We start from the raw sequence: 26,567 nt of genomic DNA on the forward strand, positions 1-26,567 counted from the left end.
TGAAGAAAGCTCCGCTTCTGTTTGTCATCACCTACCTAGCCTGCTGGCGGTTTCAAAGTCTTGCAAAGCAGCCCACATGCATTACTTTCTTCTGACTGTATTTTTTAGTACTGAATGATGCTTTACGGTAAGATCCTAAGTTCAAAGCACTTGGATTGCGGAGAGAAGAAACGTGAAAGAGCTTTATCTGTTTTGGGTAACAGGAAGTTGTAGGAAGTAGGATTAGATTTTTGGAGGAGCAACAGAGGGAATTTGCACTATTAGTAGATTGTAAACATGCTTTACAACATGGCAGGCCTTCTAGAACACATGAAAGGTAAAAATGATTGGCCTATTTCCAGCCTTTTGTGTGGCTTTTCCCCTTTCGTCTGTCCAACAGTCCTGTGCAGTAGGTAATGTTATCTTCCGTTTTGTAGATGAAGAGACAGGCCCACAGCTTAAAGTAACTTGCCCAAGACCTTCTGCTAGCAAGTGGTAGAGCTGGATTTGAACTCAAATAACCACAGACTGTTATTTCTGTGCAATCATTTCTCAGGGAACTTTGAAAAATAAAATCAGTGGGAATTGGAGCAGGACGTTATCCAGTATGATGCAGACAGTAATTATTTTCTTGGGTACATATTGGCAGGGAAAGAAGTGGGTGGGAATGATAAAAAGAATTTGGGTAAGAAGAAAGTCATCCCAGGTAGAGAAAAGTTTCTGTTTCTGATAGAAGAGTGTAAGTTCCTGTAGACAGACTGGTTCTCAGACTTGAGCGTATATCCCAAGTTTCTGTTGCCCCAAAATCTGCATTTCTAACAAGCCCCCAGGTGATGCTGCAGCTGCTGGGGCTTCTGGTCTGAAGACCACTTGGAAAACTTGGATATCATGCTGTAGACCATTTGAGAAAGGTGGAGACACACAGCCAGTGTGTGTAAGAGGAATGCATCTGGGTAGCGGCATCCGGGGAGCTGGAGAGAGAAGGGTGTGTGGGTAGATCAAGGTTTTTAGCAAGTGTAGGATAGTTAAGCTCACGTTTGATAATGATGGAAAGTAAAGCATCAGTGCTCACTGCGGCTGGAAGAGGGTGGTGTGAGGAAGGATGTAAAATACAAGTTAGTGGCTGCTTTCAGATCTTGCTGGCATCTAGAACTGTGCCCCGTATATAACATGCTCAGTAATTTTCTGCCTGATAGCTCACGCTTGCTAGAATGGCTGTCGTCAAAGACCAGGGATGACAGATGCTGGTGAGGATGTGGAGAGAAAGGCGCCCTTGTGCATTGTCGGTGGGAATGTAAATTTATGCAACCACTGGAAAACGGTATGGAGGTTCCCCAAAAAATGAAATCTAGAACTCTAGATTTCATATGGTCCAGCAATTCCACTTCTGGGTATATGTCCAAAGGAGATGAAGTCACTGTCCCGAAGAACCGTCCGCACCCCACGTGCACCGCAGCATTGGCATTATTCATGACAGCCAAGACGTGGAAACAGCCTGAGTGTCCGTTGACAGTCGAACAGATAAAGAAATTGTGGTATACGTGTCCAACGGAATACTATTCAGCCATGAAAATTCCGCTATTGGCAACAACATGGGTGAACCTTGAGGGCGTTATGCTAAGTGAAATCAGTCCGAGGAAAAACACATACTGTATGATCTCATTTATGTGTGGAATCTAAAAACAAACAAACAAACAAAACCCTCAGAAACAGCAGATTTGTGATTCCTGGGGACGGAGGTGTGGGAAAAATCAGTAAAGGTGGTCAAAAGGTGTCCAAACTTCCAGTTAGAAGATAAGTTCTGGGGATCTAACCTACAACATGATGACCACAGTTAATACCGTACCGTATATTTGAAAGTTGCTAAGAGAGTAGATTTTAAAAGTTCTCATTCTAAGGAAAAAGAAATTTGTTAACTGTGTGAGGTGATGGGTATTAACTAATAATGTACTATGGTAATCATTTTACAGTGTATGCATATATCAGATTGTTGTGTCGTACAACTTATACGTCAACTATAATCAATAAAACTGGGAAAAATTATTTGTTGCATGAATGGACAATTAAGAGAATGAATTAGGAGTGCCATATGTGCAAAGTATTCAGCAATTGATGTATGTCCTGCTATTGTTAAGTTTGTCTCATAAAAACATTTTATAAAATTTATCTTTTTAGTAAAAATAATTTTAGGGAAAATCTTCAGAATATACAAGTGGATATATAGTAAAATGCCCTCCTACTCTTGTTCCTTCTCTTTGGTTTCTTTCCTTCAATGCCAAGCACTGGTAACAGTTTCTTGTGTATCCTTCCATACACGAGGATAGTCTGTGTATACGTTTGTGTGTGTGTGTGTAAATTTTTTAAAACACGAAAGTAGTATAACCTGCTATACCACTACTCTGTCCTTCACTTTTTTCATTTAATAATATATTTTGTTGATCTTTCAGATAGCTTATGTATAAGTCTGACACAGTCTTTTTAACTCCTCATTTTATTTAAATTTCAAACTGTGGTGCACATTTAGATAGCTTCTAATCTTTTGACATAATGAAAAACATTTCAGCGACTATCCTATAGACATTCGTAATTTGGTACGTATCATCAAATTGCCTCCCAAGTTGGGTGAATTAGTTTATATCTCCACCAACAATTTAAGATAGAGCCTAGGGTGCCTGGGTGGCTTTGTCAGTGAAGCATCTGACTCAGTCAGTTTTGGCTCAGGTCATGATCTCATGGTTTGGTTGTGAGATCGAGCCCCAGGTCGGGCTCTGCACTGACAGCGTGGGGCCTGCTTGGGATTCTCTCTGTCTCCACCCCCCCCCCCCCCCGCTCTCTCTGCCCCTCTCCCCCCTCAAAATAAATAAGCATTTAAAAAAATAGAGCCTATTTCCCTATAGCCTTAACAACAAAATGTTTTATGAAATTTTTCATCTTTGTCAATTTGATGGATGAAAAATAATACTCTGTTACTGTTTTTGTGTTTTTCTTTTTTTTAGTGTTTTCTTTTTTTCTTAGCGCATGCGCTTGCCTGTGAACGGGGGCGGGGGGGGGGGGGCGCAGAGCAAGAGAGGGACACAGAATCCGAAGCAGGCTCCAGGCTCTGAGCTGTCAGCACAGAGCCCGATGCAGGGCTGGAATGCATGAACCATGGAATCATGACCTGAGTTGAAGTCAGATGCTCAGCCGACTGAGCCACCCAGGTGCCCCCGTTTTTGTATTTTTCTAATTGTGAGTGAATTTTTGCATTTTTCTTACGTTTGTACATCAGTTGTATTTCTTTTTTTTTTTTTTTAATTTTTTTTTAACATTTATTTATTTTTGAGACAGAGAGACACAGAGCATGAACGGGGAAGGGGCAGAGAGAGAGGGAGACACAGAATCCGAAAAAGGCTCCAGGCTCTGAGCAGTCAGCACAGAGCCCGACGCGGGGCTAGAACCCATGGACCGCGAGATCATGACCTGAGCCGAAGTCGGACGCTTAACCAACCCAGCCACCCAGGCGCCCCCAGTTGTATTTCTTTTACTGTGACCAGCATGCTCTTGTCCTTTGCTCACTTTCCAAATGCTTTTTTTTTCCTTATTGGACCTTAGAAGCTCATTGTTAAGGAAATCGGCCCTGTGTTGTATGTGATGCAAATTTGTCATTTACCTTTTAACTTTCTTTATATTGCATGATTACTTTATAATTGTGCGTTTTAAGCGAATCTAAAATTACCTGCGCTGTTTTTCTCTACGTAGGGTTTCTTAATATCTGGGATCTAAGGACCGGAAAGTATCCCATCCATCGTTTTGAGCATGACGCAAGAATACAGGCACTAGCCCTCAGCCAGGAAGATGCAACGGTTGCCACAGCTTCCGCTTTTGATGTTGTAATGTTGCGCCCCAACGACGAGGGCTACTGGCAAATCGCGGCAGAGTTCGAAGTTCAGAAACTGGTGAGCTGTTTAGTCCAGTCATTTGATTCTCCATTCTTAGAACCTCTGGGTCCGATCAAACAGATAGTAATGACGTTGGCAGCTCCCATTCCCTGGGGGCTTCCTGGGGGCCTTACATTTCTAAATCTCACTGCAGCCTTGCAAAATAGGTAGATAGTATTCTTTTTCCCCATTTACCAACAAGCCCGTAGAGGCTGAGAGCAGTGTATCGGCTTGCCCCGGATCTCAGAGCTAAGGAGCTGAGATTCAGATCTCAGGGCTGACCTCCAGGCCAGGGGTTTCTCGTCACTGTGGTCCTCAGCCTCCTTCACCTAAAATGAGATGTTCGCCTCTGGAAATGGGAGCTCGGTTTCTGGCGTATCATGTCAGTGAAAATGATGAAAATGAATTCAGTGGTACCTTCCCAGTCCATATGGGAGGGAAGATTTCCGTCCTACACTTTCTTCCGCCTCAGATTTTCTCACCTGGAATTAAGAGTAACTCCTGAGTGAAAACAAGTTTAAGTCAGTGTTAATTGGGGAGCCGAGTTCCAGGATGTCATGCATGAAGCTCAGCCAACCTGAAGCGTTCTTTACGTCAAGCTCATCTCCATACTCAGTTACACGTGAGCCTCCACTTTTGTACGGTGGGAGGTGATTCTGCGGTAAGAAGGAAGTGCTCAAATCTGCGCTAAATTTGGATTTAATGTAAACAAACTCGATTTTGGCACTAGTAGAGTGAGCAGAAAAGCCAGTGTTGAATAACGAATTGGTGGTCTGATCCGGAACAGATCCTGTTTTTCTGCCTTTTCCCCCTGGTGGAGATCTTGTTAGCCTTGAGTAACTAAAAAGCCATGATGTCAGCACTTTGCCTGCATAAGCTTCTTGTCCCTTTAATGACCAGTTTCTGCCCTGTGGGTGGTGTTCCCCCCAAACCGTCTGATGCTCCTCTCGGGGTTTTACTAGAAAAATGTGAAGTACCATCTTTCTTTGTTCTCAAAACTACCGTAGTGCTTATTATTTGGTGTCTGCCTAAAGAGCCTTCTAGACCAGCAATAATTATACGAATGAAGACAGTTACTTAAGATGTGAGTTCCTCCGTAAAGGGTAAATCCTGCCTTGGCAATAAAGTGGCATCCTGGCACCCACTGGAAGCTTTTTGAAGGAGTTTACAGCTTCTGGCAAATGGCACCACCACACTCAGTCTGAGCCTCTTGGTCTGTCAGAAGTCCAACAATAAAGTGAAACTAAACAGCTAGGCTGAGGATGTTAATTTTAGGGAAATAAGAAATGACTTTTAGAATGGGGGGGAGAGGAAGCAAGCCACAACTGCTTGGCAGCATAGGCCTCATTTCTCATCTCGGATGAGGGGCTGCCGTGCCTCCCTGGAAAAGGTTCCCCCAGCCCATCAGAGCCACTTTTGTCTTCCCAGGTGGGCTCCCCGAATCCCAATGGCCATCTTCCCTGGGTTGCAGCACTGGCCTAGCCCTTCCGTCCTTCCTTTGTGATGAGTCCTCAGCTGGGCAGGTTGAGGGTGGGGCACCACTCACACTCACACTCTTGGGCCCGAGGATTAACAGCAGAGGCCCCCGGATGTATACTGTCCCTCCAGCTCCTCTGGACAGTCCTTAGGATTCAGGTTTTTGAACTCGTTTGGCTTCTTGTCAGGGCCACGCTGTCCTTTCACGCGGTGGTTTTCACGATTACACAGTGTGGCACACCTGCTTTTGTACGCTGAGATTTTACTCAAGGAGGTGAAAACCTGGTGTGAAATGTGCTCGGGAGAAATGTGCCACTTAGGGAAGTAGAAAAGCAAGTGATGCCTGAAGGGAGCGCCTCGTTGCCGTGCAGATCAGAGGCAGCGGTCGCGCTAGTGCGGTCAAGAGTACCGTGGCGGCTGGTATCATACCCTCGATGACCTGGAAACAGCAGGGGATGGATAACGCCGCTCTTTTTAGCCTTTTAGCTGCACATTTCTGGTACCTGCACAAATGCTAAAATGTGAATTTTGCTGATTGGGAACCGAGGGGATTTGATTCAGTTTCTTGTAAAAAAAGAAAACAAGGAAACTTAATATTTTGAATAGTTCTTATCCTCTCATGTTTCAGAATTTAAAAGGCAGTAAGGTTTATGGGAGAAATCTCTCTTCCACCCCATCAAAGAACTCTGTTCCCTCTTTGCAGGCAGCCGTCCTTAGCAGATTTATGCTTGCACAAGCCACGCACACCGTGTTCCCTCTGCCCCCCTCCACGCACGTTAGTGCACTATGAATCCTGCTACTCCCCTTCCTTGCTTTTTGTCCCCAAATTTATCTTGGAGATGATTCCATTTTGTATCATGCTTTTTTCTGAGACTACATGGTATTCCTGTTAATTAGCCCCTTAGTAAGGCGTGTGTAGTAGGTGTTTCCAGTTTTTAGCTATGACAGCATCGTGCTACAGCAGGTAACCTTGTATGCGGTGTGTGTGTGTGTGTGTGTGTGTGTGTTTATTTGTAAGTAAATTCCTAGGACTGACTTGCTGGTTCAGTGCGTATGTGCGTTTGACATCGTGATAAGTATTGCCAGATTTCCCTCTAGAGAAGTTGGACTCGATTACATCCCACCAACCGTAAGTGGGATCCACAAATATGGTTGTCTCCCCTCTACTTCCAGACCGGTGTCCTATCAAGCTAATGGATTTTACTGCTATGACTGGTAAAAATGGTATCTCGGTGAATTTTTACTTCGTATTTCTCTTATTAGGAACATACTGTGTTTCTTTTACAAAGAGCATCTCTTTATTAGTGTAGGAACTGTGTTCTCCTTTCCTATGAGCTGTTTCTTTGCCCATCTTTTTCTGTTAGGTCGCTGGTCTTAGTGACCTCTGGGAGGCATCGTGTGTTTTTTGACCAAGTAAGGATGAGCTGGAGGTGAGACCTGACAGACTGTGTAACTCTTCCCCATTCACAGGTTGACTACCTTGAAATCGTTCCAGATACCAGAAGGTATCCTGTGGCAGTGGCCACAGCTGGAGATCTGGTGTACCTGCTGAAAGCTGAAGACTCTGCCAGAACCCTCCATTACGTCTATGGCCAGCCGGTCACGTGTCTGGATGTCTCAGCCAACCAGGCTGCTTTTGGTGTGAAGAGTCTGGGATGGGTATACGAAGGAAACAAGGTACAGAAATAGTAGGGTGTATAATCAACTAAAAAGAACGTCGGTTTTTATTTTTTAGAAGGCAATTAAAAAATTAAGGCTTTCTGATATTATATATTTTTAAGATGTATTCAGACCATATACATTTAGCATGGTAAAAAAAACAACAAAAAACAACAAAAAACAGACCCTGAAGCTCTTCTAAAGGATGTAAAATGGAAAGTAATTGTCTCCTTTCTCCTCCCTTCCCCCAGCCCCATTCCACAGAAGAAACTAAGCATTTTTTAGGTATCAAGAAAAATTTAATGTGTTTAGAAGTACATATGCACCAAAAACCGTATTTGTGGAAATGCGATTGTAGTATACATCTGTTCTGTACCCAACATTTTTATTCAGTAATAAGCCTTGGAGGGCATTCCACGTCACCACATACCATGCTCCGTCTCGCTAGGATTCTGGCGTAGGCTTACAACCCATGGTCTGTGTATCTAGCCCCCTCGCTGGTGGGCATTTAGGTCACTTTCACTGTCTCAGCGATTACAGGCAGTGCTACGATGCATATTGCAACTCTTGCGAGTCCTTGTGTGGTCGATCTCTGGGATAGATTCCCAGCGGTTGTGTTGCCTGGGCAGAAGGTATACACTCGGGGTGGTGGTAAGGGTTGCAGCAAGACTTGCATTCTCACCAGTAGTACATAAAAGTGCCTTCTGATCATCCTTGAGCCAGAATTAAGGAGACAAGTTTGTAATTGAAATTCTTTGCATGATGGCTAAATTTTATCACTACCTAGCATTTTACTAGCCTGACTGTAAGCCAAGTAGTTAGTCTTAAACTTGATTTATAGAACTGTCTCTCTTCCAGTGGAATCGGGAGAAAGGGATTCAGTTTTTTTATTTTGTTTTGCTTTGTTTTTCTCCAATTTTCCTGCTCTTGACCCTGCTGCCTATGGGTACAGTCCCTGGGAAGGAACTTCCCTGAGCCAGCGGCTCCTCTGACAGCACCCTCCTCCTTCGGGAAGGAAGCCCTTCTCCACAGAGCAGCACAGGAGCTGGAGGAGCCGACTCTGGATGCACACAGTCTGAGTTTCAGTACCAGCTCGGTAGTAACCTACCGCCCTGTGTGACCTTAAGCAGGTGGCTTAACCCTCTTCATGCCCCAGGGAGTTCAGAACAGTGGCTACTTGGTAAAATTGTAGGGTTAAATGAAAACCTGTCTGTGAAGCTTTAAGCGTGGTGCCTGGCGAGCGAGCATTACCATCACGGCGCTTTTATTTCCTCCCCTCATAGTTTAAGTCTGGCCTCTGGTTGTGGTTTTTACATACTGTTTCCCCTTTGTGTAGCCCCCTGTAAGGTCAGATCTCATTCATTTAGATGTTCACTGGTTTTGCAACTTAGTAAGTGCTCAAAGAATTGAAGCATCCTGGATTCCACGGACCTCTTCTTCGTTCAGGAAGAGGCAATAAAGTGGCAGAAAATATGTGTGGCTTATTGTAACCTCACTGTGACAACGGACTCCCTTTGTGCTCAAGTTGGCCTGTTTTGTTGGAGCACATTCACAGCTTAGCTGGCGAGATAGACGATGATAGAATTGTGCTGTGCCTTCCTAGGAAGTGGGGGAGGGGACCACAGTTGGTGTCCTAAGGCAGTTTCCTTTCTCGGGCTTTGAGAACACCTTCTTTTCTGGTCCCCACTGAGCTCATTTGTTGAGAGAAGAGAGACTGTTTGCTTTCTGACTTTTCATCCATCATACTTTCAGGCTTTGGTTCTCATTTATTTCTCAAGTTCTCGGCGTAGTGAGATGATAGTTATATTTAGCACTAGCCTGGTTTAAATTTGTCATACTTTAATAAATTTTTCATAAACAGGCCCTCTTTCTCTTTGACTTACGTGAGTGGATATATTTGAGAAACCAGCAAAGGGGCAGAGTGTTGAGCTCAAATTTAGACCGGGAGCATCCTTTCAACATCGATGTAAGAAAGTGCTGTTTGGGATGCCTTTTGGGTTTTTCAACCCAGTTAAGAGCATTGATTATAAGAATCAGCTGATTAATCTATTGATTTTATGAAAATCCATTTTTAAAAGTTTCTAGTCCCTCAAATAAGTGATTACCCGGTATTTTTCATCGGGGTTTTAAAATGAAGAGTGGAAATAAATTTGCTACAAGAGCGTGTTTAACAACCTCTTCAAAATCTGACGGTAGCATTAGTCATCCAAATATTTTGTGAGTGCGGCTTCAAACCCTCCATCACTTGTGTGGGTGGAGAGTCGGTTGTTGTTCGTAGTTTGGTAATAACTTTGCATGGAGCTGTTTCTCCGACATGAGTGCCGCCCACGGGAACGTGAGGGAAGCCAGGCTTTCCCTATGAAACTTCCCTCATTTTTGAGGAGGCAGCACTTTCCGTCTGATTGCGTTTAATGGATTGTCTGCTTCCTGAGAAAAACCTGCATTTTTAGGAATTGAAATTGTCGTGTGATATCCCTGTGTGAATTAAGCCATGTTATGGGTGACGCTGTGAGATTTTAGTGTCCTCCTGCTATCCTATATCGTAATATCATAATTCCCAAACAGTCTCATGTGCGTTGCTCGGTGTCACTGTGCTTGTGAGTACCATGTTTTGGCTACATCTGTGCTGTGGCCCGGCCGCATGTGGCCCAGCACATTTTATTAGGTTGATGCGAGACCATTACCAGTAGAGTTTGCCTGGAGCTATATACACAGGGGGGTTTGGGTCTGTGCCTCTGGCCTGTATATTTAGGATTCAGATGAAAGCTTTATGAGAACAGAGAGTTTGGTTTATCTTCGTTTTTACTGATACAGAACTGGGGTTTAGTTATAATCCGTTATTGATTAACTGTGATCAAAGCGGACAGTGAAGTCCAAATACTGACACAGAATTTGAGTCAGCAACCAGAATTTCCCTAACCTGTAGAAGTATTCCAGAGGCGTTATTTTTGTTTAGCAGGAGACCGTCCTTGCACCGTATGATGATCACATTAGCATTTTATAGGCACCACAGCTGTCTGAGCATCAAGTAATAATGGTTCAAATCCATCCATTCACACATCTAGCTAGCCAGCCGGATGTGTGTTCGGCACAGAGAGTTACAGAACACCAGTTGTGTTCCTGGCATTGGAGCTTGACAACGGCATTCTGCATAGACTTCAGCAAATTGGCACTTGTCAAGAACCTAGCCATCTTACTACACATAGTCTCCTAAGGAAATGAAACACGGAACATAGCAGAAGTGTATTTAGTCTTAAGAAGAGGCTTGTAGGAGCCTCTGGGTGGCTCAGTTGGTTGAGTGTCCAACTCTTAATTTCGGCTCAGGTCGTGATCTCACAGTCATAAGATTGAGCCCTGCTGCATGGGATTCTCTCTCTCTCTCTCTCTCTCTCTCTCTCTCTCTCTGCCCCTCTGCCACTCACGTGCTCTCTCAAAATAAATAAATAAGCTTTTTAAAAAATTAAAAAGAAAAGGCTCGTAAACACAGCTGGTTGTTCAGCTATTTCCGGCTCAGGTAGGAGGGTTCAGAGAGAGAGAGAGTAGTGTCCCAGTACATCTTGGTTTGCCTGTGTGCAAGGATCCCCAGACTTAGGGGTTCCTGAGTTTTGATATCGCCTTCTTGGCATCGATGACCTGAAAGGTAGCCTTTGCCAAGTGACTGAAGGAAAAAAGATGTGGTTGTGATTACTCTGGCCTCTCCATCATGCTGCCGTGTAAAAATCAGTGTCACCTCTGTTAACATCCCTCTAAAATTTGTTTGTATGTCTCACATTTCCTGACTCTTGTCAAAAATACTTCCTTCATGAGAATGGTATTTATGATACCATATTATCTTTATTAATTCTTTTGCTGCTTGAATTAAATTTTGCTCTCAGAGGTAGAGGGTTAGAAGATAGAATTGCCTCATTTAAGAGCATTATGTTGATGATGAGCCTCATGCCTCATAAAGGAAAGAGAGAGACCCACTTAGGGCTCTTAGCGTCATTCTATGTATTTGGACATATTTCCTAATTTAGTTCTGAAGTACTTGGCATTCGATGGCAGATTGTATTAAGCAGCATGCGGCGCGCATCCTAATCAGGGAGATGCGAGTGAAGTAATCCAGAAGGCTGGAATATGTTTGACAAGGACGCTTGCTTGGCCCTGCTGCCTCAGCTTACATCACGCTGGAAAATAATTGCTAACGTCTCCTATGATAATCATTCCCTGTACGTGGACGTGAAAAGACTCTGGATTGGTTGCTTGTACTCATCACAAGTTGAAATATCTGTCTGAGAGAGCCTTCGGAATCAGAAACACAGCGCCTTTGGATTCGGGCGCTGCTCTCCCATACCTACACCAGAATAGGACGTCCATTTTTTGCTCAAGGTTCTATTGCAGAGAATAAAAGCTTGGTATTTCACAAGCAGGATGACTGATTTAAAGTTTAAAGTTCACAAAGTAAATGGCTAATTTTCTTTTCACTCTCACCTTGAAAGCTTTATCTGTATGTTTTGTTCTTGGAGAAATTTAAGAAAATAGCTCTTGAAGACCAGTTTTCTGGGTTCCTGAGTGAGGCTGACCATCATTTTTGCTGTTGCGGTTGCGGCCGTTGTTAATGACTGCTTATCGCACACATACCTTAAAGCTGAATTTCTGATCAGCACTGGAAACAGATGAATCACACATGACATCTACATGGGGGGTTACAGCCTTGTGGGCCTTACCAACAACTTAGCAACATAAAGATGGTTTTCACCTGATCAAAATGGACCCGAGGCCCGTGGGGGCCCTCTTCCTGATGTTGTTGAATTTCAGGGTAATGAAAAGTTCTACAGATAAATACATGATGATTGGACCTTCAAATGCAAAAAAAAAAAAGAAAAACCAAAAAGCACCCAAATGCATTTTGGACACGTTTTAGTATTAAGATGGTGTCAGGAGGTGATATAATTATTCTATATTGTTAATAATAACACTCACATGTCGTGAAAGCCTTGGAGCACCTCCCTAGCCCTCGGGTTTCTCAGGACAGAGCACAGAACCTCTGACTTTAGAGACCTTCGGGACTGCCTCTGATATCCTGTGCAGCCATGGCGGGTGATTCTGCATTTCTTGGGAGTACTGCTGCTCACGGAAGCTAAGAGGGCTTGAGGGTGTCTAGCGGTACTGAATCACTGCTGAGAGGGAGGGACAAAGTCGGAGAAAGGAAGTACAGGGGAAAGTGTTTTCAGCTCCATTCGAGAAGCTCTGTAACCACTGGGGACTCAGCAAGGGTTCTGGAGTCAGTTACACCTTAGGCGGGTCACTTGCATGCCTCAGGCTCCCCGTTTAGAAAGGGAAAAGACCCGGCAAAGGTAGGTGGTGGGCTTTGCACATGGCTGGTGCTCAGCACTTGTCAGTTTCCTCCTTGGCCTCCCCACCCCTCCCCCCCGCCAGCTTTAGGTCAAGTGGGAGTTCTTCAGGAGAGTCTGGGCCGGGTGCAAGTCCAGACAGAGGCATCAGGCCTGGAGGAGGGAGTTTGGGAGGGGGGAGAGCAGCATTGGGGTGACGCGGGCCGGCCGGAACACAGGGGCCCAGGGGCTGGTGCGGGGCTGGTGCGGGGCTGGTGCAGGGCTGGGCTAGGGCCGTACTTGTAGTAATAGCAGTTTGTGGTGCTTCCCGAGATTCATTTTCCCGAAAATTGTTCTGGAAGAATACATTTAGAATAGATAAGGGATGGACCCACTTAGCTTCTTGCAGAACTACTGGAGTAAGTTCATGTGAATGCCGAGTCCCTTTGTGTCAAAAGCCTTATCGGAGAGGGCTGGAGGGCTGGCGCTGTGTCTCGCACATCTTTGTCTTTGCTCACATTTGCATGATTTTTGTACACCAGTGACATTTGTATCATTTTGGAAGTTTTAAAAACATTGACCAGCATTCTTGAAGTTCTAAGCAAGATTACAAGATGTATATAATCATCGTTGCCTTTCTTCTCCTTTACCCCTTGAATTAGCTTAGAGTTTTATTTAGGGCCTAATTTTCTCTCTCTCTTTTTTAACTGAGATATAGCCGACATACAGTGTCGTATTAGTTTCAGGTGTTCCACATAGTGATTTAACAGGTCTGTACATTCGGTTATTCTGTCTGTCCGCATACAATGTTTTTACAGTATTACTACATTTCCTGTGCTGTGTTTCTCATCCCCATAACTTACAACTGGAAGTTTGTACCTCTTAATCCCCTTCACCTATCCAAAGAAGATCTACAGATCTATTAACAGGGCCTGATTTTTCTAATGGCTTTCCTGATCATTTACACGGAATTTCCGTCCTGGTTTACCATTCCGCACCCATGGAAGAGCATGAACTTGGAGTTGACCTTTGTGTTTGTTTCACCTCACAAATAGTTATGGCTTTGGTTTCTTTGTGACACATCAGCCTTAAAGTAAATATAGCCCAAGCAGCAACTAGGTTTTGTTAAGGTTAAAAATTAGCTTGTTTTTTAAGTTAATAAAGATCAAGGGTGGCTATTGGAAATATTTGTCTTTGCCCTGGAAGTAAAAGCAGTAACACCGTAGAATAGGCTTCATGCTTTTGATACACACACACACACACACACACACACACACACACACACACACATTTGAAACTGATGGGTAGCTTGGCAAAGAGTAGGAAAAAGAAGGCACACAGATGACCTGTGTGAGTGGAATTTCAGAACACTTATGACATTTTACTGTTTTCAAGTACGCATAGCAGCTTGGACTAGACTAACAAAATATTACAAGTTAGAGAACTTTGCTTTTTATTCATTCCGTAGATGGAATATGATTTATTCATTCACTCAGCTCTTCAGTCTCCTACAAGGCGTCATGTTAGAGTGGGTTAATAATGATAAATTATTGAGTTGCAGATGAGTCCTAATGGACACAAAGTTATTCTTCTAAGCATTCTCTCTGTGTGTTACTAATTTGCAGGGTAAAGGAAAACTCTAGCTCAGTCCAAGTTTGATCGTATTCCACATTAAGGAATTTGAGATGAGTTATGAGGTTTACAGTGTGTTCAAATGAGGCCAGGAATCCAAAAGAGTGCCCCTCACCAAACGTCCACAGTTATTGGAACCTGTGAATAGGTTAGGTTACATGACAGAGGGGAATGAAGGCTGTAGATGGAAGTAAGGTTGCCAATCTCTTGACCTTAAAATAGGGAGATTGTTCTGGATTATCTGGTGGAACCCAGTGTAATCGCAATGGTCCTTAAAAGTGGAAGAGGGAGGCAGGAGAGGAGGTCGGAGTAATGTCACATGAGAAGGTCCCGACCCCCGGTTGAGACGGAGGGAAGGGATCTAAGAGCCAGGGAATGTGGGCAGCTTCTAGAAGCTGGAAAAGGCAAGGAAACGGATTCTTCCCTAGGCTTCAGCACAGAACATAGCTAGCTGACACCTGGATGTTAGCCAGTGAGACCCACAGTAGGTTTCCAACCTACAGAATTATAAGATGGTAACTATTTGTTTCAAAGAAAAGGAAGGGAGGGAGGGAGGGAGGGAGGGAGGAAGGAAGGAAGGAAGGAAGGAAGGAAGGAAGGAAGGAAGGAAGGAAGGAAGGGGAAAAAAGAAAAAAGAAAAAAACCCCGAGGGAAGGAAGGAAGGAAGGAAGGAGAAAAAAGAAAAAAGAAAAAAACCCCGAGGCCAGAAATCTTCTGAACTGTTCAGCAGGCAGAAAGTAGGTCTGCTGGGGCATGGGCCCCAGCCTCTGCTCAGCTCTCCTGCTCCAGAAACGTCCATTGATAAGGGACCGACTGGCTGGATCTGGACCAAATTCAATATCCAGATCCTTTCTAGGTTAGGACCTCTGGCTGAGGCTCCATCTACTCCCCTGGGTGGCCCCATTGCACTGCAGTGTTTCCTTGGGGTGTGAACTCTTGTCTCATGTTCACAAAAATGACATGAAAGTATTTGCTCCCCAGGCCCCCCTCCCTTGTCTCTGCCCTCTCCCCACCACTGCCTCTTACACCACCTATCAGCCTACCTCCTCATGGTCCCTGTCTGGTTTTACCAGAGTGAGGGCTGCGTGCTGAGGACTGTGGGTAAGGCCCTGGTGCTGGCCTTCAGCCTGGCCCTCAAGACCTGGGGGGGTCGGGTTTCCGTCCTGCGTCCCACACCTCCAGAACGAGCCCCTTGCTCCAGCCAGGCCAACTCGATCCAGAATATGCCATGTTACTGACTAGCGGTAGCGTTCCCTCTTCCCCTCCTGTCTCCCCACGTCCTTTCAGGGAAGGTCCGTCCAGAGTCCCACTTGCCAGAAGGAGCCTTACTGATGTCTGACTTTCAGTGCATACCCTTCTTCTCTGACTTGTGTGGCACGTGGGTGTAAATCTCACGTTTTGGTACTGTCGCTGCCCAGCACGATTCTTAACCAGATTGGCATCAGCTGGGAGGTAGGAAGTGAGCATTTATAGTTGAGTAACACTTCTGTCCTGGTGGAGACTCATTTTTGGCTTGGGAGGCAGTATAGGTTAGTGCAGGGGTTCTCAGGTGCCAGGGGACACAGAAATATATGGACCTCTGCACCCTACCCCAAGGCTTCTGAGTCGGGGGTCTGGGGTGGGAGAATATGAGAATCTGCATGTCTAGTGAGGGCTATGATGCCACTCGTCCAGGGGCCATACTCTTGTGCATCCTGGGGCAGAGGTTTAAAGAGCATCGGCTTGGAGGCCCGCCACCAAGGTTTGAATCCTGGTCCCCAAACCTCCTCACTGTGTAGATGCTTTGACCTCTTCCACACCTCCGCTTCCACGTGTATACAGGGTGTAAAGTCATAATACCCACCATATGGGATTGTGGGGATCAGGTGAGAGACTGCGTCGTGGTGGGCTTTTGCGCCTGAGAGAAACCTGAGAGAACGCTGTAAGCGTCAGCCATTATTAACCATTTTTCTTGGAATCCGGAAAGGCATTGTGATATGGTGGCAGACACTGATGTAGGGATGGGACAGGATGGGCTCTGCCTGCTGTGTCCTTGGCTACTGTCGTCACCTGTGTAATTGGGGCAAGCTATTCAAGCATTTCTAGGCCTTAGTTTCTTCATGTATAAAACGTAGGCAGTAGTATTTGTCTGTTTTCCTCTTGGTGGCTGTGAGAATCACGTGGAATATTCTGAAAGGATTTATATGAAAGGAATATCAGAATTATTATTAACAGCTGCTATGTATAGCATTCCTTATGTACAGAACACGTCTAAGCTCATGCGTGTGGGTGCAGTCGTGAGCCACACTGGCGGGGTGGACTGTCTGCCCTACGCCAAAGGCCGATTGTTCACTGCGGTTGCTGGCCTCCTCCGTCGGCCGTCCTGGTCCTGTGATCTGATTTTAGCCCCACTCTTCCTGTCTGCCCCCTTCAAAGCCTTTGTCAAGTCTAACCTGGGGCCAAACGAGAAGTCTCCAGGCTCGTCAAAGGAAAATTGAGAACAGCCAGTGTGATAGCCTGAACTTCAGGAGCGATGTGGAGTCTGTAGGCTTACAGATACCTTCACGTGATGATCGTCTCACTTGTAATCTTCCTGTTGAAAAAATAACGTCTCAGTTGCCTATCATTTTGAAGAATTCATTTCAGAGTCTGCAGCCTCCCTTTTCTTCCCTATATGAGAGAGATGTAATAACTTTCTTTCTCATGGGGGCTATGATCAGTTACATGTGGCTAATATTTGTGAAGGGCTTTGAAACTGGCTGTGCTCTTTGTTACCATGAGGCGTGTTGGGACATAACAGGAGGACGGGAGGATTTTCAGCTTCGGGTTAGACGTTTGTATAACCAGTGTAATCTCTTCATTGGGCTGAATGCTCTGACAAGGAGCATTTCCTGTTGATTTTATGTGCCCCTTATCTGGTTCTTTGTGGCCACCTCTCTGTTCTTTATTCTAGCACTAGGACAGAGATGGTCTAGAGAGAGCCCTGAAGCAAAGCAGGGAGCTGTATTCTGCTCACTCCACAAAGTAGACCTGCCTTTCTTATTTCCAGCATCTATGAACCTAGGGCTGAGAGAGAGAGATGTGGGTTACATCTGCCTGCGTTTTCACCCGAGCTTACTCTTGCTCTCTGGGTTGCTTTCAGGTTTAGGTCATAATAGGTGTTGGTTCGGCCTCGCTCTGGTCCTTTGTAGACATCTGCCCGCGCCACAGAGCCCCTGCGTTTGGCACAGACCACGGTGATTGGCAGTGCCTTCCCAGGCAGGGTCCAGTCCTGGAACAGCGGGGGTTGCAGGTGCATTGGCACGTGCTGGTGGGGAGCGCACACGGGCCTTGCCCACCCAGCGCCTGGCGACTCTCAGCAACACGGTCCCATCTCTGAAATATCTTGGCCTTGTGGGCTTGTCACTCCAATTAAAACTTCAACATGAAAGCAGCCCAGGCTGCTGCTCCCTTTGTGCTGCATGTGAGCGTGGCCCGTGCCAGGAGCATGTCATGGAGACCGTGGAGGGGGTGCCACGTTTCGGGGGCCTGCGCTCGTGTCGGGGGTCCGTTTCTTCAAGCTTCACGTCTTGCTGGTTGCTGCTGCTAAGTGCACCTGAGAGGCAACTTTCTGTTTGCCAACAGACAGTCACCTTTGGGCTGGTGGTGAAAGTCATTTTGCACATGTTCACAGATCCGCCGTGTTACCAAGCTTCACGCTCTGACTTCTCTCTGGCAAGGACTTACAAAATAGTCTCTCTGGCTGATTGTCAAAAATTACATCATATCGGAGTAAACTGCTTTTAAATCAGACATCCATTATTCATGTATATTAACTGCTTTTTTATTTTTTTATTGGCTGTTTTGTGTATGATTTACTCTTTTCTCACTAGGTCCCCCCTCCCTCCCCAATTGTCTGTCTTCCTCCTCGTTTTTTTTTTTTTTTTAATCTTAGCTCATCTGTGAATTTATAGAGGCTGTTGACTTAGCTTTGCATGTGAGTATGAATATGCTGGCCCTGCATTGTTTTGTAGTGAAATTTTAACCACGTTTTTTGCAGGCCATATTTATGTTGGGTCAGGACAGCAGCTTGGGTCATTTACATGAGTAAATTCTACCCCAAAGACTGAGAAGTCTTTTTCTCTTGTACCTTTTGTATTGTTTTAAATGGGCATTACTAGTTTTGTACCTCAAGAGCCGTACTGAACGAACAGTACCTCCCACTTATGAAACAGCTAAATATGTTGCCATGAGTGGAAAAGCCAATGGACTTAATGTGTTCATTTGTATGCACGGAGCGGATCTCTACTGTAGGCCGGTGTGCCGTGGGCCCGGGATCGATAGACACAGGCCGAGATGTGTAGCACTCACTCATTCTTTCATCAGATCCGCGTTCAGTCCCTCCCATGGTGCCAAACACAGCACAGGTCTCCAGGAAGTACCTGTCCACTCCACACCATAGTGCCAGAGGGTCCCCTGGGCAGCCGGCATCTTTGTGGCCGTGGGGCAGTGCCCTGACCCGTGGCACTTGTCTGTTTGGAATAAGGACCACGTGCAGTTTGAACTACTTATTTAACCCAGATTGGCAGGGTTATTGTGGATAATCGGTATTTGTGTACTTTTAAGCACATTTACCTGAATCTTTGCTCACCGTTCCTTCCAGCACCTCAGACCTTTTTTGTGGAATGATTTTCCACCTTCCAAAAATATACTCTTAAGAAGTTCCTTTAGTGAGGGTCTCCTAGGCGCAGGAGTTCTCTGTATTTTTCCCCAAGAACCTCTTTTTTTTTTGGCCTCAGTCTAAGGTAGTTTTGCTGGTCCCTTATAACTGTGGGTTGACAGTCCTCTACGCTCAGCCCTTTGGAGAGACGATTGGTTTGGACTCCATTGGGCCCACTGAGAGCTTGGCTGTCAGTCTAACGGTCATTGTGCTCAAGCCTCTTCCTCCTCTTTTGTCTGCTTTGAAGATCTTTTCCTAGTCTTACTTTTCTGTGGTTTCTCTCTGATGTCTCTAGGTGTGCCTGCACTTTCATTTTTCCCATTGGATCTCTTGTGCTTCCTCCTTCCGGTTGTAGAACATTCTCAGTCATTGTGGAAATTTTCCCCTCCCTCATCCTATCTGTTCTTCCTCTCTGGAACTCAGGGCAGATGTGTGTTGGACCAGCTTGTCCTCTCTGGGCTGTGTGCTGCTCACTCACATTTTCCATCTCTGCCTCTCTATGTTGCATTCTAAGTGATGTCTTCAAATCTGTCTTCAGTTCATGGAATTCCTTGGACTTTAATTCTCTAGCTCGTCCGTTGCCTTTGTAATTTCTAGAAATTCTGTTTGTTTTGTTTTTGCAGAGGCTTCTTTGATGCTTTTGACTCCTCACCATTTTATTTCTATAAACATTTTCAGCATACGTTTTTTCATCTAATAAACATCTGATATCCTTGGAAGTCTAATCAGTTTGTTTTCTACCTCTCATTTTTGATGAGTTGTTCCTTTCTGTAGTTGGGATTTTTTTTTTTTTTGAGCCTCATAAATATCTATCTATTTATTTATTTTTACTTTTAATTTAAATTTTAGTTAACATACTAATATTGGTTTCAGAGTAATTCAGTGATCCATCACTTACATACAACACCCAGTGCCCATCGCAGGTGCCTCCTTAATGCCCATCTAGCCCATCCCCCACCCACCTCCTTCCATCAACCCTCAGTTCGTTCTCTGTCCTTAAGAGTCTCTTGTGGTTTCTTTCCCTCTCTCCTCTCCCCCCTGCCCAACCCCGCCTTGGGATTTTTTTTTTTTATGAGCTGTATTTGGCTGATCTTGATTTGTAGGCTTCCTTTTGTTCTTTGTTTTTTTCCAATCAAAAGGTCTCACATATTTCTTACTGAGCCAACCTACTGGTGCAGAGGCATAGTAACAGACAAAAATCATTTCCCCGGTAAAACAGGTCTATTGTTAAGGTCGTAGGGATGACTACAGAGTGATAGGGGCCTCACGCAGCATTAATGTGTGTGCCATCTCATGTGCGATCCCTTATAGATGCAGCTTGGTTCTTCTCCAGTGTCTCCTCTTGGAGTTGTACCTGATTTTATTACCGGTTTTTGTCTGAATCCACTGGGGAATAGGATGATTCTGCTTTTGTTCCTTGGCCATGAATTGCTTGATCCGGAAAGTCTTGTGAGAAGACACGGAGACAACCGTCAACTGTCCACATGACAATGGCGGAGAAAAGGAAAGCAATTTGTAGGTTTCCTAAGGGGCCTGGGTTGAGAGGATCTTCCTCCTGAGAAGACCCTGCCAGCTACCAGGAGACATGTTACCAACCTGAAAATACTTCAGTTACCGGGCCAGGGGGCTTTGGGGCCTTGCAAGTAGTTTAAATGTCTATTTATTTATTTTTGAGAAAGGGAGAGAGAATCCCAAGCAGGCTCCAGACTGTCAGCACAGAGCCCTATGTGGGGGGAGGAGGGGGGGGCTCTATCCCGCCAATGAGAGATCATGACCTGAGTTGAAATCAAAGAGTTGGACGCTTGACTGACTGAGCCACCCAGGTGCTTTGGGCCTTACAGGTAGTATAAATTTAAACTGTGAACCTGGGTGAGGGCAGACCCGGGGCAAACAGTTTCCACACTGAGTTGAACCTGAGGCAGAAACGAGTTTCCAGAGAGGCTCTATTTGCCAATGGATAGGCTTCTCCACTGGTCTGATTTTTACTGAGCGTACCCGTCCGTACGAGGGCCCCAGCAATAGGCAGACATCTCGGTTCTGGTGTTTCCACTTGGTGCTGGCCAGAAACCGTGCCTCCTGTCTCCCGGGGCTCCTGGGCTCCTGGGCTCCTGACATTGGCAGATATCCTCAGAGCAGCCCCTGACATGAGCGCCCCTTCCTTTTCTGGTTTTAGCGCCCTCTTCGTTTTTGTCTCCTCCGAATTTCTCTGATTTCTCAGGAGTTAAACAGAATGTTTGAGGAATATTTAATAGACTGAATCTTATGCAGCATTTTCAGTGTTTGTAAACAGGAGGGCTTTCCCCATATTCTAGTCTGCTGCGCTGTCAGAGAAAACCTTAGCCTGGCTACAGTTGGAGTGCTCTAGAATCTGGATGGTCTGGAGAGGGATCTGTGGAACCTCCTTCTGTTTTGAGTAGGATGAAGTAATTCTTTGTATAAGCCAATAACGGGATTAGGCATCCAGAAATGGGGGAATGCGTCAAGCAAAAAAAAGGTGTATCTGTGTATTTATCGTGAACCAGACTGTGGTTACCAGATTTGCCAATGTACCAATCAGTTCATCTCCAAGCACATGCTGGGCCCTTGATCAGTGCTGCAGGAATGAATGATAGGATTTCTTCCCTAAGGAACTTAGGGTCTGAGTCCGAGGCAGTGTTCTATGGCATGTGGCATGGCGCTTGGTAGCACAGCCTCAGCTGGCCTGGCCGAACCAGTTTCCGGTGTTTGAGAACCACGGGTCTGAGAAAAAGCAGCTGACTTGCCATTTGAGACGGCACCTCGTAAACAGCAGCTGAAGCGTGTAGACAGTAAATACCTTCCATTACCGACAAGAGGAGATGAACTCTGCCAAAGGCACAGAGGGAGCACAAAATAAGCTTCCTTGGGGTGGAAGAGGAGAGGACGTGAGGACTGTTTGCTTTATGCCCTAGAATTTGGCTTCTTACCATGACTTTCTCCCCTCAGAAGAGCAAAGTATGTGTGGTAGTGGTGGGGGCGGGTTATTAGGGAATCAATAGAGAAAAGTAGGTAGACTGTCATCTCCAAAGATTTCAGTCAAATACCCACCCCCATGCCTTTTATCTTGGACTCTCTCAGCCTAGCATCTGCCCACCTTCCGCTCTCCTTGTCCCTTCCCCTTCTTAAAATAGCAGCAGAGGGGGTGCCTGGGTGGCTCAGCCAGTTAAGCATCTGACTTCGGCTCGGGTTGTAATCTCAGTTTGTGGATTCAAGCCCCGTGTCGGGCTGTCAGCCCGGAGCGCACTTTGGATCCTCTGTCTCCCTCTCTCTCTGCCCCTCCCCCACGCAGCAGACAAGTGATCTTTAATTCACCATGCTTTTGAAAATGCCACTGTCTCGTAAGGAAGGCTTCTGACCACTCCTCACTTTTTGGGAAAGGCAGTGCTGCGGTCCTGAGGAGGCCAGCCAGCTGCTCAGGTGGGTGTTGGAGTGATGCCTTTGACGGAAGTGTATGAGGAGGACTTACTGTTTTGGTAAGTTTAAAATCAAAACACAGACGGAGTTCCTTTCTTCATTCATCAGTGTGTGACCAAAAGTCGGGGACCGCGAGGCTCTGTAATCTCTTCGTAGTGATTCCTGTATGCAACTGGGTGCTGTTTCATGATGAAGGTAACAGCGTGCCCACATTTAGGAAACCTCTGCCGTGCGATATTCACTTCTTACTAGGTGGGTGAAGGACCTCGCCCACTGCAGGGACAGTAGCCGTTGGTCAGCTCTTGCCTTCATGCTTTGGTTGGAAGGCCAGTCCTGGGCACACTGAGCGTTCCGGGTCGCACCGGGGTATCCCAGATGCTGGCCCCGTGGCCGCCCCCCACTTCCTGATTCTACCCTGCCGCCCCTGCCATTACAACACCAGATGCTAGGACGTGGCTGTAAGGTGGGCCTCCTCAGAGAGGCGGGTCCCACATATCGAGGAGCAGGACAGCCGGTGGCCGTGCACCAGCTGGTGAAGAGGCGGCTTGTTGCAGCTGGCAGCAGGCTGAGGCCTCCACGTGTCACCCACCGTCCCTGTTCATTCCAGTACCGACTGCAAAGAAGATGATTGATAAATATTTGTTGCAGTAACGAAGTACGTTATTTTGTCTAAAAATTTATTAACAGCCCAAATAGCCATCAATACGAAATTACACATTCATAAGAAATTCTATGCAGGCATTAAAAAGAACAAGATTTACCTATAGATACTAATGAAGAAAGGACTCTCCTGTTGTTTAAGTAGGAAAAACAAGTTATAAAACAATAATCCCATTCAGGGAAAAAACAGTTTTACACACACACACACACACACACACACACACACACGTAGAAAGGCAAGGCAGACCTGTGTCAGAAAAAGTCTAGCGGTATATACACCGAACTGCTGAAGTGTAGTTATTTCTGAGATTGACCTACAGAAGGTTACCGCTCCTTATTTAATTCTGTTGTGTTAGAATTTGTTACAAGATCTATTACGTTTGAAATCAGAAAACAATTTTTTTTAAGAAAAGAATTTCAAAGAAATCTGAATAGCTGACAGAATTTAAAGTTTGGATTCTAAGACTAGGATTTATGAAGATATTTTAAGGTTTTTACGAAGAGGAGGAAAAAACACAGAAAAAAACTTTCTGCTGAAGCTCTTTGTCTATGGTGTTTGCTTCCATCCAGTGCCCTCTCGATCTGCCTGGAAGCCAAAGAGCAGGGAGGGCCACCCAGTGTCCTGCGACTGTAACACCGCACATCCTATAGTTAATTCTGCAAAATAGCTGTTGGTCATTGTAGATAATTCTTAAAATAAAAATTTGCTCTGTAATCACTATGTAGGCTCTTCTGCAACATTCACTTGGTACTTAAAAGGAAAAATCCCCAGCAGCATCTATTGATTTGGCGGTCACATGAATGCAGAACATTTTCTCCAAGATTTTAGCTCTGGGTAGTATTTTCCTTCTTTCTAGCATATCCATACACCTCTGAGAGGGAGTCAAGTGGCCATGGGTTGAGACTCACCCAACTAGGGCAATAAAGAGAAAAATTAGTCTAATGCATGGTCTTAACAAGAGGGGGAGTGTGAGCATGAATAATTAATCTCACTAGTCTGTGGCAATCAGATAAAATGAAGTCCCATTTGCTCAACCTTATTAAAAGAGAGAGAGCGTGGGAGGGAGCGAGCAAGGGAGGGAGAAATGGTAAAGGTCGTTAAGGGACTTTTAACATGGAAAGAACCGCCTCAGAGATGGGTAATGTGTTTTCTAATCTCTGTGGTCTTTAACTAACCCTAATGGTAAAGGTACTCTTTGGATATTCTGATTCATTGAATTATTAAACATTTCAGAAAATACTTGACTCTTCGCCATGAACTTTGATGCCTTTATGATGAATTTGCAGTCTTTCCGGAGAGGGATCAGAGTTCCCTGTGTCACTCAGAGATGACCTATCCACTTGTCAAAAATGAACTAGAAAAAGTAAAGATGGACCCAATACCAGATTTTAATTGTTAGGTTTACCACGGACCTTTGCACTTTCAAGGCCTACCTTCCTACGATGGAAGTGGGACTGTTATAAAAACAAAAAGACATTGAGTCTAACAACTCCACTGAAAGCTCTGTTATGATACAGAAGTGTGGAAATTATGAGAGACCATGATGTTGCTGTTTGAATTGTTTTTATCCTTCCAGGAATGGATTTCATGCAACTTTTAGGTTACTCACTGTAGATAGGTTTGATTACTTCTAATCAATATTACTTGCAAGAAGAACTTCTTTTGGATGTTTTAGAATTGTTGAAATTGTTTTCATTTAAAATTGTTGGAATTTTCTCAAACTTACTTTCAACTGCGTGAAAATAAAAATAAAATTTAGCTTGCTCTCTGTAGTCTTTATGATTAGGAAGGCGGTTTAAGTTTTGAAATTGCCTCTTTCAGCCTCTTTCAGGTGCTGCTCACAATAGTTAATTAATATTAGTCTTTTTTTTTAAACTGTGAAGCATTTCCAAAGGTTCACTTATTAGAAGTGTGTGTTGATGAAGAGATCGTGGTTTTCAAGGTGGAGACCCACAACCTCTCAGTACTGAAATAAGAATCCTGATAATTGGTAATTGTACAGGTTGAGAAGAAAAAGATAGCACATTTCATTTTCATGTGTGTGAGAAGGGAGGAGAATCTATCTACAAAATATTAGCATTAAAACTTCTGAGTTCGGGGCGCCTGGGTGGCGCAGTCGGTTAAGCGTCCGACTTCAGCCAGGTCACGATCTCGCGGTCCGGGAGTTCGAGCCCCGCGTTGGGCTCTGGGCTGATGGCTCAGAGCCTGGAGCCTGCTTCCGATTCTGCGTCTCCCTCTCTCTCTGCCCCTTCCCCGTTCGTGCTCTGTCTCTCTCTGTCCCAAAAATAAATAAACGTTGAAAAAAAAATTTATAAAAACTTCTGAGTTCAATAAATTTAACCACATGACCAACAGGATAGAATGCATGTTCAGGGAGGGTGTGTGTGTGTGTGAGTGTGGGTGAATGAGGAGGCTTTTGAACTGTGAATTTGGGCAAGGGCTGTATCTTCAGTATTAACAACAGTGAATAATGCATAGCAAGCATTTCATGTTAATTCACTGAATTACTAAGATTTTTTGTTTAGTAAAAGACTTAAATATTCTTTAGAAAGATTCCTCATAAATCCTCCTTTTTTTTCTTTTTGCTGGAGAGATAGCACAGAAGTGTTCAAATATGATGAATACCTTGTCTAGTGATCAAGGATACCTTATTTGCCTCTATACCTTATAGAACAGAGCCTCCTAAAATTAGCAAGTTGAGAGTGGCTGAAGAGAGAAATGTTTGGGAATGTTCATTATACCAATATGATTATACCAATTACATCAATAAAAAAATTTTTTTTTAATGTTTGGGAACAAGGCTTTGTGTTTTGGTTTGCAGTTTAACCTAAAGGAATCACTGGTCATGTAGTGATTAAGTGTCCATCTTCCCGGATACTTGTAGTGTTGTTTTTACCTTCCGGGATATCCACAGAGAGAGGGGAAAAATAAAGAGAACACAGGCTGGCTCATCTGCAGACATCAGAAAATCAGAAAGCAGCTTCTCAGCAGTCAGTGACCCTTGTTTTCTCTGCTGCTTTTTCTGGCTTGGGAAATTGGGATACCTCATATCCCCATTTGGCATTTTCTTTTGTGTCCTAGGATTTTGCACCTTGGCCTGAGGAATTCTTGGGATGTTCTTTTGTTTTCTTTTGCGTGTCCTTTTGTCATTCCAATAGCCATATCCCTACACTGTCACTCCTTGGAGAAGGTAAGGACATTAAGCGGCAGATCCTGTCCCTTATAAAAGGAGCTGGGGAGTAATAATGGCCCTGCCCTGAGCAAGGCTGCAGTGAGAAGTGTTGCACGTAGGCCTCCTGTGTGCAGCTGCAAACCCATGCGTCTTCCTTCCTTCCCAGATCCTGGTGTACAGCCTGGAGGCAGAGCGCTGCCTCTCGAAGCTGGGTAACGCGCTCGGGGATTTCACTTGCGTCAACCTCAGAGACAGCCCTCCCAACCTCATGGTCAGTGGCAACATGGACAGGAGGTAAGTCTGAGCGAGGAGCCGCGTCTCGTAGCCACGGGAGCTCCTGCTGAGGCTTTGCCCCTCGGCTCGGCGCCACTGTTCTCGCTCATTCCCTCTGCTGCTCACACCGCTGCGTGCGCGCTCCACAGCCTTGCCTGCCTCAGCTCAGCCCTGATCCTTAAATATCGCCCCTGTGAACGTGGAGAACAAAGTCTTGCATTAGGTAATAGTTGGACAGAGCTGGGTCTCCGCCTCATTTCTGAAACGCTCCGGGAAGGTGGTCTTTTCAGCCATTTGGTGGACACAGTTGGTAGAAGGTCCAGTGAGACCACTTGGAATATCTTTTGTTCCCCTGCTGCAAAATTTGTTTGGCATT

The 26,567-nt window shown here is 45.1% G+C and overlaps 1 protein-coding gene across 2 annotated transcripts in view; it reads left to right on the forward strand.

Moving 5' to 3' along the window:
* The window catches only part of FBXW8 (F-box and WD repeat domain containing 8), a 119,217-nt gene that overhangs the window by 74,883 nt on the left and 17,767 nt on the right, over positions 1-26,567 (forward strand). For both annotated transcript variants that reach the window (XR_003415507.2, XM_015068585.3), the window contains exons 6-8: positions 3,718-3,914; positions 6,843-7,049; positions 26,085-26,212. Coding sequence is in view for 1 of the 2 variants with exons in the window: in XM_015068585.3 (XP_014924071.3) it covers positions 3,718-3,914; positions 6,843-7,049; positions 26,085-26,212 (532 nt within the window). In the remaining variant the exon portion in view is untranslated. The remainder of the gene's footprint in view (positions 1-3,717; positions 3,915-6,842; positions 7,050-26,084; positions 26,213-26,567) is intronic.

Source organism: Acinonyx jubatus, chromosome D3 (genome assembly GCF_027475565.1).
Source record: "Acinonyx jubatus isolate Ajub_Pintada_27869175 chromosome D3, VMU_Ajub_asm_v1.0, whole genome shotgun sequence".
Lineage (NCBI taxonomy): Eukaryota > Metazoa > Chordata > Mammalia > Carnivora > Felidae > Acinonyx > Acinonyx jubatus.